Below are 16108 nucleotides of genomic sequence, written 5' to 3'. Positions count from 1 at the left end.
AGTTTTTGATATTCATTTACAATAAGATGGTATAAATATCTTTAGAAATGTTATTAAAGAATTTTAAAAAAAGTACTAATGACTTTCGAAGTCAATTGCGAGTATTTATAGCTCCAATTATTATTCAATATAATTACAAGTTTAAGGACAAAAGAATATGAATACTAAAAATATCCTAATATTAATAGTTTGTACTACTATGCATTGACTATGCGTTTCTATCACTATTTATTTATTTGTAATAAAAATGCTGTTATTCGAAATTTGAATTGAATATGTTCAATTTCCGTATTATATTTTTTAACAATTTATTATTAATTGTGATATTCAATATATCTTTATAATACGTGAGGAGAGAATATTACTATTAAGTAAAATATTCAACTAGGTAATTATTTTATAGCAATATGATTTAATTAGTTCCAATGCACTATTTTTTTAAATGAGTATTTGTTTTGATTTTTTTTTCTGTCTAGGTCAATATGGTTCTATTTCCACCATTTTGTTTATGTACAAGCAGCGATAGCGCCATTTTTTGTGCTGATTGCATTTTTCTTTTTAGCTCTTTTGGAGAGCGCGTACGTATAGAAAAATATTTATTTTAAGAATAAATTAATTAAAAATATTTTTTGCATTATAATGCCGTCTGTTAAGAATTACCCTTCTAGTGAAGTAAATCAGTATGAATTATCGTCTAGATTATTAACTTTAACCGAGAACAATACATCTTATACGTTGACTCAAATCAATGGACAAAGGATTTATAGAAAAGCACCCCATGCATGGAACGGACCAGAACCATCTAGAAATTGTGAGGTAAGATCCACTTGAATTAACCGCATATCAGATTTGTAGCCCTGCATAGTAAAATAGATGGGGGATATTTATTTTTGGGAAGAGATTTGCACTATGTAGTTTCTTCATAATACGTTCACCTTTACATTAGAACCAAGGGCACTCTTGTTTGTTTGAACATTGAAAATAAAAAATTCTATATGTTTGTACCTACCAACCTAGTTTCACCTCAAGGTTCAAACCTTTTTAGGTACCTAAGTCTCTATTTGTACTAGGTAGTAGAATCCCATTACACCTACTATTTCGAGTCACATAATTTTCGTACAACCAGTTTATACCCAGGTTTCATACCTCGGATTATTGTATTCGTGTTGCGTCGGATTATTAATTTGGTCTGTTTGGCGCCAATTTTATAGCTGCAAAAATAGATGCTATCCTTACAGACGTAGGTACCTAAGTATTTTGAGTTACAAAAATAGTTAAGTATGAAATTTGGCTAATAGGGGAAGGGTTAAAAGCAAAATAACTTGTTTTGTTTTGGGTAAAGCCTTTCGCGCTATATCCTCTTGAGAGCACGCGAGCGTCGCGAGCGAATCTGCTGTATAGAGCTGATCAGCTGAAAGCTCAAATCCCTCAATCTCTCCTTTCATAAATGTTTGGTTCTATATCTCGGTTAGAGCAATTTATTTACTCGGCCAGGAACGGGTGGCCGAGAGCCTGTTCGCATCCCGTTTCGTGATCGAATTTTTCCATACTAAAAAAATGCTAATTTCTCAGCTCAATTAAGGTTCCCAGTTCACAATTTATACATCAGTTTTTTTTTTATCTCTACAGGTGTTTATTGGGCGCATCCCCCACGATTGCTTCGAGGACACCCTGGTGCCCCTGTTCCGCCAGGCCGGGGAGCTGTTCGAATTTCGTCTCATGATCAACTTTTCGGGATGGAATAGAGGGTAAGATGATTGTCCTAATGAGTTTTATAGTCATGAGAAGGAAACAAGTTTTATTAGGACAAACTGTACATATTTTTCATTGTATAAATTGTAGTCGTGTTTTTTTAGTACCTATATTGGCAATAGAAATGTCTTAATTTCCAAATAATTTAATCTGCTGAAATTTAATTCACATTTTTTAATTGTTGCTCCATCTGTGTCGTATCGTGCCTCGATAGCCTAGGTAGGTATTTGGCTACACAAAAATATTTCGATCGATGTCCGACGAACGAACTTTCGTTATTATAAACGGGTTCTTGAATGAATAAAAATCAACGCTTTTTAGGAATAAATAAATGGTACATAATTTACTCTACAACATCCAGGCAGTCGTCACGTAAAGTAAATAAATACGTGATATTGGCATTGTTTATTCCTACAATAGGCGGAAAGGCCGTCAGCGAAATGTATTAATAGTTGTGCGATATAAAGCAGATCGTGATTCGTGTTATATCTAATATTGTTTTGTTTGGAACCTAAAATCTACAGACTACAGATACTGTATCGATACTACATTTTCTATATTTCGATTAGAATTAGTTACTGGGTAAAAAAGAAATGAACGATAAATTCGTCCTAGTTTTTTAGATGTTGCGTGATTTACGCAAAAAACATCTAGGTACATATAATTGATCTCATTATTAAAAAAAAAATATCTTCTAAATATGTGTCAAAAAAAAATGTTTCTGTCGCGGAAATACTCGTTTTTTTTTAATTTTTTATAGAAAGCACGTAATAGCGCTATGTACATTTTTTGTATTGACAATAATTGTTCAATCGATACGAAAATACTACTTTTAACAACTACATGTAGGTAATCAGTCCATAACGATAACACGTCCGTAACGTTTTAACGGACGGCGCGGCGGCTGTACTAAAAAGGAGTAGGATTACACATAAACAACATTTGAAACGTTTAACATTATTTTTTATCTCTATAGGTACGCTTTCGCTATGTACACGACTGAAGTCGAGGCAAGCAATGCTATACGTATGTTCAACAACTACATGATTCGCCCTTCGTGGCAATTGGGTAAGTTTACTTTTAATTGTCGTCTTTTTTTTTTAAGAAATACTGAAAATGTTCAATGTAAGATTTTTATTAATAACCATTTTGCTAATAATTTAAATGCTACATAATTAAATAAGTAGCATATCATATTTTTTAAAGCTAAAAGCTTGTTTGGAAAACATTTATTAACCAACAAAGTTGAATAATGAAATATAAATAAATAAATAAAACCTTTATTTGTCTCTCTCACAAGGGTTAAAAATGACAATTAATGAAAAATACACATAATATATTAGGCAACCTTATGAGAGCTGGTGCCCGAAGTGGGTTCTGTAGAACCTGTGGTACGGGTCACCAGATGTTATACATGTATAGATAGAGATATACATGTTCTGGAGCTGTCAACTGTTTATCATGGATAGAGTATTGCTGTAAAGTTTGTGAGGCTTGGCTAATATCCGTGTCTGTGCGCAGGCGTGTGCCCGTCGATCAACAACTGCCGCATATTCATATCGCGCATCCCGGCGGGCACGCCGTCGGCGGAGATCGTGCGGCTCGTGTACGCGCTGACGGAGGAGGCGGTGGAGGTGCGCGTGCGGCGGTCGGGCGGCGGCTGCGCGGCCATCGCGGAGTACCGCTCGCACCGCGGGGCGGCCATGGCGCGCAAGGCGCTGGTGGCGGCGGCCGCGGCGGCCTGGGGCGCCGGCGCGCGCCCCGCCGTCGACTGGTCGCTGCCGCAGAGCGCGCACCTGCTGCGCCAGTACCGCGAGGTGCGCCCGCTCTCTGTCCCCACTCGATATAAGATACTAGATATAGTTCCCGTTCCCGTGGGATTGCCGGGATAAAGCCTATCCTATGTGTTAATCCAAGTTACCCTCTATATGTGTGCTAAATTTCATTGTAATCGGTTCAGTAGTTTTAACGTGAAAGAGTAACAAACATCCATACATCCATTCATCCTTACAAACTTTCGCCTTTATAATATAATATATAATATAATATATATAAATATATATAATATATATTAAGATATATATTAAGATATAAGCTGCTCCGCGTGGTTTCACCCCCGTGGCTCCACTCCTGTTGGTTGTAGCGTGATGGTATATTATAGCCTATAACCTTCCTCGATAGATGGGCTATCTTAAACCGAAAGAATTTTTCAAATCGGACCAGTAGTTCCCGAGATTAGCGCGTTCAAACAAACAAACAAACAAACAAACAAACTCTTCAGCTTTATAATATTAGTATAGATTAGCTTTCCGTCTTCTTCAGCGTTGTTAAAACTTAATAACATATTAAAAGCTCTTTGAAAGCTATGCTATCCATTGGTGAAAACACAATGAAAATCGGTGAAGCTGTTTTTTAATTTGTCACGAACAGACAGACGTAGCGGTGAATTCAAACGCACACCCAACACATTTTCTTTCAAATTTCAGAACTAATTTCACACACGGCACGATCTGATCCCATACTAAGCTTTCGCTTGTGTTATGGAAACCAGATGGCTGATAAACATACATATATAATTTTAAATAAATACTTATATAGTTAATTAATTAACACCCAGACACAGAGCAAACATCTATGTTCATCACACAAATATTTTCCTCGGGTGGGAATCGAACCCACAACCTCTTGCTTGGAAGGCAGGGCCACTAGGCCCCTGCCAAACAAGCCAACCGGTCAGTCAAAATATAACGTATCTTTTTCACGACAAAAATGCCTATAACGTTAATGTTACTTATCTGAACGCAGGTGGGCCGCTGGACGCCGGAGCGCGGCGTGGAGATCTACCGCTTGCCCGAGGAGCCGGCCGGCAGCACCGCCGCGTCCTACTCGCTCGAGCGCTGGTCGCAGGCGCGCCGCTTGCGCATGATACACGAGGCGCACCGCGCGCACGCACAGGCGCACCAACCTCACGCGCAGCTACCACGTGCGCAAGTGACGTCACACGCGCAGGTGGCTGCGCAGCTGCAGGCGGCGCAGGCGCAGCTGCAAGCAGCGCAGCAAATGCCACAGCAGCAGCAACTGCAGTCGCAAGCGCAGTCGCTGTCGCTCTTGCAGCAGGGGCAGCTGCAGAACGCTGCGGCTAATGAGTAAGTTGATAATTTGATATTTACTGATTGGCACTTGGCAAAAAGATTAACTTTTAAAATTAACACAAAGAACTTTGTGTAGAAATACTTAGTATTTAACATGCTTTTAATGGTATTTCTAATGTAATAAAATATGTTTAAATGAATGTTCTATCATCTATGAATCATTATATGATAAAATAACGAAATGACTATGTTGTGAAATCCCACATTGCTAGGAGTCGAAAATTAGTTCAAAAATAATGTATAATCACAATAAACGACGTGTCAGTGAAAATAATAATTTTTCCAATAGCTGGGCCCGTTCAAGCATGAGCGCAAGCCCATTATCCAGCGCCAGTTCGACCTGGGGCACGTGGGGCCCGTGGGGCTCCGCCAGCGAGGGCGAAGCGCCCGACGCGCCGCCGTACAACCCGTGGACGGCCCCGCACCCGCTGCACGAGTTTATGGACAAGCAGGAGTGAGCCTTCGCCCCAACAGGGTAACTGTGTAACGCTAAGAAGCTTTTGGTGTATTAATTGTAACTAACTTGTTTTAATGTCTTGTATGTGCTTTTTCTTCCTATATATGTATGTACTTGGTGTTTTCTGTTTGCGGTTTGATATTGAACTGGATTTAAAGTGCGATTTATGCATTGTTCTTTACATTTGGGATGCTTGATAACAAGCTTTTGGTGGAAAACCTTTGAAACGCTAAGAGAAATAATATTGTGAACAAATCGCGTTTTAAATCTATCTAATACAAAATATGTAATGATTCTTTTTTCTTAATGCTTTGTGTTTTAGATTTTCACTCAACATTGATAGCAAGATGTAAACATTTGAAATGAAATGCATTTTTCACGAAAAAGGGTAAATATCACGTTGATGACAAATTTACAATCAATTGATGCTAAAATATTATTATTTCGATTTATTTTTAATTGAATAAAATTCAGGAATATTATTTTTGAAAAAAAAGAAGTTTTGATACCACAATTTTTACGCATGTCAATATATATCGCGATTTTATCTAATAATCTTAATATTTTATCAATTTAACACGCCATATTATTGTAAATCAAATATGAAATTTTCGTTTTAATAATTCAATTTTGATGTTTTTGTGAAGGTTTTATCAATCATTGGAGAATAATTAATAATAATTAATAGTATTGTATTACACAGTTACCCTAACACTTTTTTCTTTATCGCATGAATTATGCATTATTATCTGTTTGTTTGTGCTAGATGTAAGTATCCATGCACTTGCTGTCGTTGGAGGCATGAATCAATGATAAACGTTTATTATTATGGGCTATTATTTATTGGATTTTATGGGACTTTTGCACATACTGCAAGCTTGACATGCATAGAGAATCTTTTTCAATAATAATTATCAAAAAGGTGGTTAAATTTCTCTTTTTAGCTTAGTTTATTTATATTAAACAATAATAATTAGGTATAAACGTGTCACATTTGGACCCCAATACAGGCTGTCCTAGGGGTCCAAATGTGACATATTTGTACCTAACCCACAAATTGTTCAATAAATGTTGTTTTTTTTAATAATTATAAATTAACCATTTACATCCTAAAATTAACTCATTAATGACATAAAATAAGCATGAAATAGTTTATTATAATTAAAATATGTTTGTCAAGTTTGTAGTCGTGTGTACTTGGGCTGTGCATGTTGGGAACATTAATTCATGGCTTCAATCGTGTATGGATTGAATTAGATTAGGTTTTGGCGGTGTGAGAGATGGCTATATTAATAAAATATATGCTAGTGTTAGAACTACAAGTTTGCTCTAAAACAATGTGTTATTTTTGCGAGATTACCTACAATATGGAATCGAGAAACTGGGGCCTTAGACAAAGTAACAATTACAAAACGATAACGAAGTTAGAAGTCGCAAAAATGTATGGGATTGACATAGATAGACCACGTGATCTAACGCGGCGTATGTCAATCCCATACATTTTTGCGACTTCTAACTTCGTTATCGTTTTGTAATTGTTACTTTGTCTAAGGCCCCAGTTTCTCGATTCCATATTGTAGGTAATCAAGTTCTAAGACAATATTTTCGCATAAAAAGTATTGGACAGTAGTAACGTGAATCTTTATATCTACATAAAGAGCGAACTTGTTGTAAAACACCGGACTCTTTGTTATTAAATCACTAACATGTATTTTGCTTGTCACGTCTTTAAAAAAAAAAACTTCAGTAAATATTTTTATTGGCAGGGAATTTCCGCGAGTCTTCTCTTGTTACGTCACTTCTTATTAACAATTGAGTTGGAAATTATCATCAGATAAATAAATTTCTTGCACGATTTTTACGTAAAATTTTACTCTATTCAATTATATTGTAAACAGTTTTTGTGATTTCGATCGTAAATTACGAATAATATCAATAATATTTGTATTTGTTTGTCTATAGAGTATTTGTACATTTTATTTGTCGCATGTTATGTAATTTATTACTTGAATATTATGATACACTAATTTAAAATTTTATTGTTTTGCTTGTCTGCACTAACTTCGTCCTTTTATAATCTAGGATTTGATTGGTAATTAATATGTATATCGCGTAGCAATGTTTGCGCTGGGCATGTTTAATATTTATTGGTTCTTGTACTTATAAGGAAAATAACAAGGCTTTGAGCAATATATTTTAAACAATAACTGTGACATATGCATGGTAAAATCTCGTTTTTTGCAATTATTGTGCATTCGAGATTTTAAGAAAATTTAGAGGCTTATATTATAATAAATTTCGGTGAGACGAAGAAAAAAAATGTCTCGGTCTGGCAGGACACAGAGGCTGATCACCTACTTGTCCATAAAGAAAATCGATCAGTGAAACAGATGTTTAATGCATCTGCCCCTTACCCTACTTGGGGACATGGGACTTCACGTCTTATATTATAATTAATTTTAATAATTAAAAAACATTCATGTTTTATGTTTAATATTATTTTGCACTACATCTCTCACACCCCGCGTATTTTAAGCTATTTAGGTATTCATTAAATTAATAATTTGAATTAAATCTTAGGAATCTCAATTAATTTATTGAATTAAATTGCAAGCTTTTGTAATGCATCAATATATATTTTAAGACATGTTTTAGAATATGAATTAAGAACAGCGGACGAATGTCTAGAATTTTTGCAACAATCTGCAAATTTTTTGATATTTTTTTCAACGGTAATATTCATGATATTATAGTTTACTATAAGTATTAAAATCAGGGTTTAACTGCAATCAATTTGGAAACTTTTCTCAGCGTATAGATGCAGCATTATGAAGTTAGATAAATCTGGTTTTTGAAGAAATACAGTTTGTCTTGCTGTCGGTTATTGCTTATTTGGTTTGCACGCCAGTATTGATTAATTGATTAATAAATTTAAGTATAATGATTTGTGAATGGTGTTTTATTTTTCGCTTTTCTGCCTCAGTTGTAACAGGTCCTTTAAAGCTAGTGTTTTGATTCGCGAATTGCATGGCTGCTTATTAACACTTGTCAATTGTAATTTTCAGCCAGGCCAAAGCTTTTATGACATTTTTGCTGTTTGTAAATTAAAATTATGTTCCCTTTGACTGCTTGGTACCTAAAATATTAACACCTAGTCTATCTGCACGGGGACCTATGTTGCAATCCATTGCTTACTTTTAATAGACGGGGATACATCCCTATGATACATCCCCATCAAATGACAGTACACAGCTTTTCGCTTTTTTAAAGATAGATTCAAATTTAATAACAATCAAAATTCTCTTACAAATTTAAACATAAACCAGTTTAGTAATTACTTGAGTAATTCAACCGAAAGTTGAAACAAATGAACAATGTCGTTAATGGTGATTAAGCAGAATTAATTAAAATCAAAACTATTCAACAGTATTCTACTGTCCTAGAGGGAACATGTCGTGTTGAGAGGGTTTATACCAAGAAGCTTGTTTATACGTTTGTTTATACACACGAAAGTGTACATCAAGGTTTTATAAACAAGTGGAAATGCGAACCAGCTTGATGATTTACCGATACTATTGATAATAATTGGCCATAGCCATAGCGCATTAGAGGATTTAGAGGACACACATTCAATGTCATAGCGCGGGAAATGCGCTGTGTGGCGCGCGCGCTTGCACGGTGTGGCCGTGTGTGAAGTGGTCTATGGTCTGTGTAGTGTGTGGCTATGGCGGTCTTCGATAAGTGGGTCGCGCTCAAGATTATCGAGTTTGTAAGTATCCATTGATAGTGGGTTGCGTAATTCGAAACGTGTTTGTTTATTTTGATTGGGCGCTGTTGCAATTTTTTTTTGGGTATTCTTAATTTGATTTAACTTTTAAGTGAGCTGTGGAATGCGCGTCTATTTTGAAATAAAATGTATATATTTAGGTTTGTTATATTCTTAGATTACAAGCAATATTATTATTTAATGGTTTATTGTAACAATATAAATAATAAACAAAATAAACAATAATTTTATATCAGCTATTTTTTGCGCTTACGACATACACCTTCGTCTTTATTTGCCAAGAATACCGCAACAAGGGATGATGAATGATCATTAATTTTATATTATTGGAATATTACCAGTTACCACACTAAGTAATATGTAGGTATATCTAACCGCACGATAAATTACCTACCTAAGTATTATTAAAATAATATTAATTTTATATAAATGGCGGGAAAGTAAACGGATGTAGATTTTATTCAAATAAGTTTTAGCTGATTTTTATGAAGTCTAAAAAGTTGGTTCACCTCCTATATATTATAAAGATTTATTTATTACCATCCGCGGCTTTCCATCTTTCCATCCGCGGCTTCGCCCGCGCAGTCAAAGAAAAACCCGCATAATTCCCGTTCCTGTGGGATTTCCGGGATAAAACCTATCCTATGTCCCGGGGTAAAAAGTAGCCTATATAAGTAAAAAGTAAAAAGTATGTCCTTTCTCGGTTATCAAAATATCTCCATACCAAATTTCATGCAAATTGGTTCAGTAGGTTAGGCGTGATTAAGTAACAGACAGACAGACACAGTTACTTTCGCATTTATAATATTAGTATGGATAAGATTAATTTATATGGTACGGCAGTTCTTAAAAGATAATGTAAAACCAAAGCTTAACGTACTATAGTCACGTCTCTTATCTATTCGTAATTATTCACCTGCTACCTACTATAGTAAATAGTTTTACGACGATGCACTTTGTTGCACTAGAAGTCGTTTATATGATAGTTTTAAAAACATGTCTGTACATAACGTAAAAATTTGGTAATGTGTATATATTCAAATATTTCTTGACAGAGGTGTTTTTGCACCTTTTATGCCCGATTTCACCAATAACCCCTAAACAGTCTCCTAAGTAAGGGTTCCTTAGTTTAAGGGACCCTTCAAATCACTACCGAACCTAACGATTTAGGTGACACTTATCTGTCGGTGAAAGCAAATTTTACGTTAGCTTAGGTATCCCCTAAATTGACTTAGGTGACACTTAGATTTAACGGGTTGTTGGTGAAAAAGAAAATTTAATATACTCCAAATTTCAATAAATTATTGAATAATATACTTAATATTACTACACTTTAAAGTAGAAAGTTTATTTTTGCGCGCTTTTCGATATCCGTTCCCGCCAAAATTTTATATCCAAGTTTAGTTTTTTCGACAGGAAGTGTTGTAACCATTTGTAACACTATTAATTGTTCTACGGTTTCAGGTATATTTTCAAGAGTGATTAACAAGATTCATAAAATCTATCTATCTGGAACTGTAAATAAATTTTACCTTATTAATTATTAATATGCTTAATAATTGTTTTTATCGTGTTTTTATTCGAACAATCTTCCCAGACAAAAAAATACAGCATTTTAAATATTGCAGGGTGAATCATCCAAGATTTTTCGCCAATGAGTTTTTTTTAAACCTAAGTATAGATAATTTTCGGAAATGACTCGTGAATTAAAATGGGAAGTTCGCTACCTCAATAATTGTGTGATAACAAGAAAAACTTCTATGAATTTAAAGCCTGATAAAAAAAGCGGTCGTAATTAGTCTAGCCCGTGGAAACTAACCGCAAAAAATGTGGAAAATACGTATTATATTTTAATTACGAATGTTAAATGTATATTAAAAAATATTAGTGTAATATTATAAGAATATGTAGTTGGTACCTAGGTAATAGGTTTGTTTTCAAATTATTAAATAACTCAAAAGCGTTATCGTTCGAATTGTTCTCAGGGTTCATTAATATCAAATTACCTATAGCTCTCAGCAATTTGGTAATGACGCTAAACAATATCAAAAGTAATTGAAACAAATTGAATAACTAAGTATCTTAGATTCTAAGTATGTACTACATTATTTTATTTATTATAATTATTGTACCCTATGATATATAAAAAAGCATAATAATATAGTATAATAGTATATATAGTATAATAGTCATTGATTGTACCTACCTACGTCCTCTTAATATAATTAGGTACCTAGGTGCTGAAAAAACAGTTCGAATCAATAAAAAAAAAAATATATATCTATAATAAACATATAATATTCGCCACAAATTATTGTTAAGTTAAAGTTGTAAAATTAAGAAACCAAAGGTCCTTTTTTAAATATTTAGGTATGTATCTAATGTTATAATCGTTGTGGTCAGCGAGAAAACCCGAGAAACTGCTGATATTTTTAAAGTGTTTTGATTTAGGTTTAGGCAATGACACGTAGGTATGTATTACCTATTTAATTTACCTCACCTATCCATCCTAGTCTTACCTATGTGAATGAATGAATAACCAGTCTTAACACCAGTTTAGTTGCCGACATTTCATAAGCTGTTGATTGGTCAAATTACCTTTGAACTGTGACACAAATTAACGCATCCATAGCTAAATGTTTCAATTAATTTGAACTATATATTAGGTTACGCTATTGTGTAAGTCAAGTTTTGATTTATTGCAATACTAGGTTTCCACCCGCAGCTTCGCCCGCGTAGTCAAAGAAATAGTTCCCGTTCTCGTGGGATTTCCGGGATAAAACCTAACCTATTTCCCGGGGTAAAAAGTAGCCTATGTCCTTTCTCGGGTATCAAAATATCTCCATACCAAATTTCATGAAAATTGGTTCAGTAGTTTAGGCGTGATTGAGTAACAGATAGACAGACAGAGTTACTTTCGCATTTATAGATAATATTAGTATGGATAGTAGGACTTATTGGCTATAGTAGGACAAAACCCACAGACAAATCCCGACTGATGAATAATGAAAATATATACTTGCGCTCAATATTAAAATTATTTTGAAATTAAGGCAGTTATAGGGTGCCATATTTTATTTGAAGTTACAAAATGGGTATATAGGGATAGGTAGGTATTTATTATTCTGTGATATAAGCTCACGGAATAACCAACGATAGACCAAGCCGCACGTAATGATACCTCATTATTAAACAATTTACGATAAGTATGCAGTTTACTAGATATGAAGAAAAAAGAAAGCACTTAGAGCCTTGGAGGTACCTGCTCAAATAGTTACCTTCTTGTATACAAGAGTACAAGTAAAATTGTTTTCACTTATGCTTTTTTAGTTGTTTATACTTTATAGTGTTATGCTGTTTCTGTGCTGCGCATTTTAAAGACAGATATATATTAAAATTTCGCAATTAACCTCAAGAAAAATCCTGTAGGAAAGCTTGTAGGTTAGGAAAATGGCACAAGTGTAAATATTTCTACGTTCCTTTTTACTATCGGTTATCATGAACACATACTTTAATATTGCACTAGGTAGGTACGTGTTAAACTATAAAACGAGCCTAAACACCTTATACCACGTCTGTTAGCAGAGTATGTCATATGTGTTATGTAACGCCGTTTTACATGTTTGTCCAATGTCGCTCTGTCGTAACACGTGGGATGGATACGTGAAAGTGATGCGTCAATTAGAACTTATTTTGAATAGTTTTTAAATTAAAAAAGTTAGTGTCGAATTTTTGGACGTTTTTTTGGTACAAACGATATTTTGAATCGGTGGTAACAGAAAAAATACCTATTCCAAAGTTGCAAAGTTTACGGACCAATAAAGTTTTGGGTTCAATTTGAAAATAATGAAGGCATTTGATGGAATAGAGGCTGCAGTGACTCTATACCAATATTATGTGAAAATCTGTTCTGACTGTTGATTATATTAGTAATGAGGGCACTACACAGGGTCAATCATAGCGCTACGCACCTACCTACGTTTTCTTCAAATTGGCGCTATATGCGCTAACATTGCAAACAGATAGTTATTTTCGCATTTATAATAGTATATATTGAAGGTCTATTGTTATGACTGGTTCCCTAAAGTTTACCAACGGTCACTCGGGGCTAGACAACGTTCATAGCAATCAAGTGACGATTCGACCATTGTATGCAACTCTATTGTCTTTTAACAAAACGATGTGGCATTTCCTTCGGCTTATAATATGCAATTAGCTATCTATTTTTCTTTATTTCTTGAGCTTATCTCTTATTAATGTGTCGTATTATCCTAATTGGGTATAATTAGATAACTGGCGATAAGTTAACGATCTTTACCGCGCTGGTTCATAATAGTTTTGTTGTTTTTTTTTTTACCTAGGTACAGATATTTCAGTAATGAAAACAAAAAATCGTCTAGTAAATAAATTAATTATAAATAACACCAATTTCCTTGATTGAAAGACAGATAATACATGGTGTCTGTATAAAATTAACATCTATTCCATCCTAAAGAATTTTACTTAAAAATACTGATTTATTAGTTGTCATAAAATTGATATTTAATTTATTTAGAAGCTTATATGGACAGAATATATAGTTGTGTTTCTAAGAAATTGGCCGACTCTACACCTCATATTGTCAACAGCTCTTTTGCGTAGCCTGCTTGGTGGCGAAGCGCGTGTCGAGCGACGATGAGGCGCGGCTTGCGTTGCTGCTGCAAAAGCTCTCGAGGGAGTGGTCTCTGCTCAACTCGATCACTTGGGACTCCGCTGGGAGCTCATTCGCTGATGCTACGTATGGAGGTAATGTATAGATAGGATTTGTAGGGATGAGTAGTTAATGTTATTAGGAACTACAGTTGGGAAGGGATATCTAAAAAGTTTGCTGTCATAGCCACCTCATAATGAAAGAACGAATCGTCACAGGTTTATTGTTGGTTGTTGGTTATGGCTGTGGCCATAAACATTGTGAATTCGCAATTGTTTTTGGCTAGGTGAAAGGGAAACACATAAGCAATCAACTTAAGAATATTGTAACATTTAAATCTTTGTACTTACTTCATTTTCCTCTTCAAAAGTTTCCAGTTTCCACTGATATCTTAGTACTCCTAACGTTTTTCATTCTGCCTGCCTTATGTTCTTAACCAATATTTATTACTATTACCTACTTAAATGCAGTAACAATAAACTTGTTCTATAAATAACATTTTTTTAACCAGGTTACGTGATCATCACCTTCAGTCTGATATTCGCGCGAGCTTTCCAAGAGATACCGAAAGGAAGACGAATATTAGAGGGCATACTACTTGGCGTTGGATTACTGCTATTTATTGTTTTGGGTAAGTCATAATGATATGGGTAGTCATTTATATTGTACTAACTTATTGTGCGTAAAGACTTTTACATAACTACCTATTTATCGTATTATACAAATTCAGCCCCAATAATATAGTCCCCATAAAGTTAAATATTCTAGTTTTGTTGCAACACAAAGTGGCTAAGAAGGCTTCTATTTATATCTATTTATTAAAATTAATTCAATTAATTATTATGTTATGTTGTAAGTTAAAATAAATAAAACGTCCGTTCAGTAAATACCACCGTCAGTCGTCTCATAATATTATGTAAACTACGTGTTTACATTCACGGCAAGTTCCAGGTCATCGCAAATAAGTTGACTCATGATATAAAATGGTAATTGGTATCTTATAATTATTTAGAGCGCCAATCCCTTATCCGTATAACTGGATTAACGAAATACAAAATTACAGCAACTTTTATTAAAAATAATTAGTCGCGGGTGAATCCATAGTTTATGTATGTTTATGCCAAGTATTATCAAAATCCGTTCAGTGGTTTTCCCGTGAAAGGGTAACAAACACACTAACAAATCCATTCTAACAAATTTTCACGTTTATAACATTAGTAAGATAAGACCATAGAAATATTTATTTAATAATTAATTTTATTCCCCAGGTGGTCTAGAGTTAGCATCTCTAGACGCAGTACCAGAATCTCTGACAGTCAACGCGTGTGTACTCGGCGCGCTATCGCTCACTGTCGCAGCACTATTCCTCCTCGACCTGATGGGCCCCAGGGTCTATACAGCCACTAGACCCTCCCAAACCGACACAGTGACATCACCGAAAAGCGATAAAAAAGTATCCATCTTAACACAATCGAACACCACGAACACCAACGGCCATCTACCAGGCGAGAAGACTAACGGCCACGTTCCAGAAAGACCGAAAGACTTACCGCTCGATAAAACAGAAATTAAAAAGACGGAAGACAAATCAACGCTATTCGATTCTCCAAAAAGCACGCTATCACAACTCGAGGCGCTTGGCATTGAAAAAGACTTGGAAAAGTCAAAATTCGGGTCACTCAGGAACATAGAGGGAGGGAATTATGTGCGTCTCTCTGATCCTCTGGCCATCCCAGATAGAATGCACTATGAGCAAGAACTTGCCAAATTCAATGAGAAATACTTCAGAGATTACCTTGAATACGCAGATAGCCTCGATGGTAAAGGCAAAGGGTTACCTGTAAAAGAACAATATTTACCGGAATTGCAAACACCAGTGTTCGCTAAAGTGAAAACAGGTCGAATGCGGAGTCTTTACGACGATGTGTCACCGACTTATGAGAAGAAGATGCAGTCTAAATCTCCTACAAGAGCGAAAACAGTGGCAACTCCAACATTACAACAGTTAGAGGATTATTTGAAGAGTTCTGGGAGGTCAAGGAGAGGAGATACTCCCGCCATGTTTCCTATGGAACCGATAGAGGAAAAGGAAGGGAATGAAGGAGATGGAAGAGCTTCAGGAACTCCCACTGACCCTGGTTACGTACAATATACAGCGAAAAAATGGCCGGACAAACGAGAATTAAGAACACCGCGACACAGTCCGACACAGTGATTTATTTTATGTGATTGATTACCTCGTGTGATAATTATCGTGGATGTTATATATT

At 35.0% G+C, this 16108-nt stretch overlaps 2 protein-coding genes across 2 annotated transcripts; both read left to right on the top strand.

Moving 5' to 3' along the window:
* The first annotated feature begins 594 nt into the window (after window positions 1-594).
* LOC123695547 (probable RNA-binding protein 46) lies at window positions 595-5453 on the top strand. The gene is made up of 6 exons (XM_045641424.1): window positions 595-816; window positions 1630-1748; window positions 2729-2820; window positions 3274-3569; window positions 4558-4898; window positions 5194-5453. The coding sequence occupies exons 1-6, from the start codon at window positions 640-642 to the stop codon at window positions 5360-5362; spliced, it is 1194 nt and encodes a 397-aa protein (XP_045497380.1). The 5' UTR covers window positions 595-639; the 3' UTR covers window positions 5363-5453.
* Window positions 5454-8977: 3524 nt separating this feature from the next.
* Window positions 8978-16108, top strand: LOC123695595. Its single transcript, XM_045641494.1, has 4 exons — window positions 8978-9130; window positions 13777-13933; window positions 14350-14469; window positions 15107-16108. The coding sequence occupies exons 1-4, from the start codon at window positions 9086-9088 to the stop codon at window positions 16051-16053; spliced, it is 1269 nt and encodes a 422-aa protein (XP_045497450.1). The 5' UTR covers window positions 8978-9085; the 3' UTR covers window positions 16054-16108.

This window comes from Colias croceus, chromosome 11 (genome assembly GCF_905220415.1).
Source record: "Colias croceus chromosome 11, ilColCroc2.1".
Taxonomy (NCBI): domain Eukaryota; kingdom Metazoa; phylum Arthropoda; class Insecta; order Lepidoptera; family Pieridae; genus Colias; species Colias croceus.
This window is presented reverse-complemented; position numbering and strand designations above follow the sequence as displayed.

Bases quoted from the DNA above. Each gene is read 5' to 3' on its own strand.
- LOC123695547 (XM_045641424.1), top strand. From the start codon at position 640: ATGCCGTCTGTTAAGAATTACCCTTCTAGTGAAGTAAATCAGTATGAA. The intron at 817-1,629 runs GTAAGATCCACT...TTATCTCTACAG, and splicing joins AACCATCTAGAAATTGTGAG to GTGTTTATTGGGCGCATCCC. The intron at 1,749-2,728 runs GTAAGATGATTG...TTATCTCTATAG, and splicing joins TTTTCGGGATGGAATAGAGG to GTACGCTTTCGCTATGTACA.
- LOC123695595 (XM_045641494.1), top strand. From the start codon at position 9,086: ATGGCGGTCTTCGATAAGTGGGTCGCGCTCAAGATTATCGAGTTT. The intron at 9,131-13,776 runs GTAAGTATCCAT...TATTGTCAACAG, and splicing joins CGCTCAAGATTATCGAGTTT to CTCTTTTGCGTAGCCTGCTT. The intron at 13,934-14,349 runs GTAATGTATAGA...TTTTTTAACCAG, and splicing joins CGCTGATGCTACGTATGGAG to GTTACGTGATCATCACCTTC.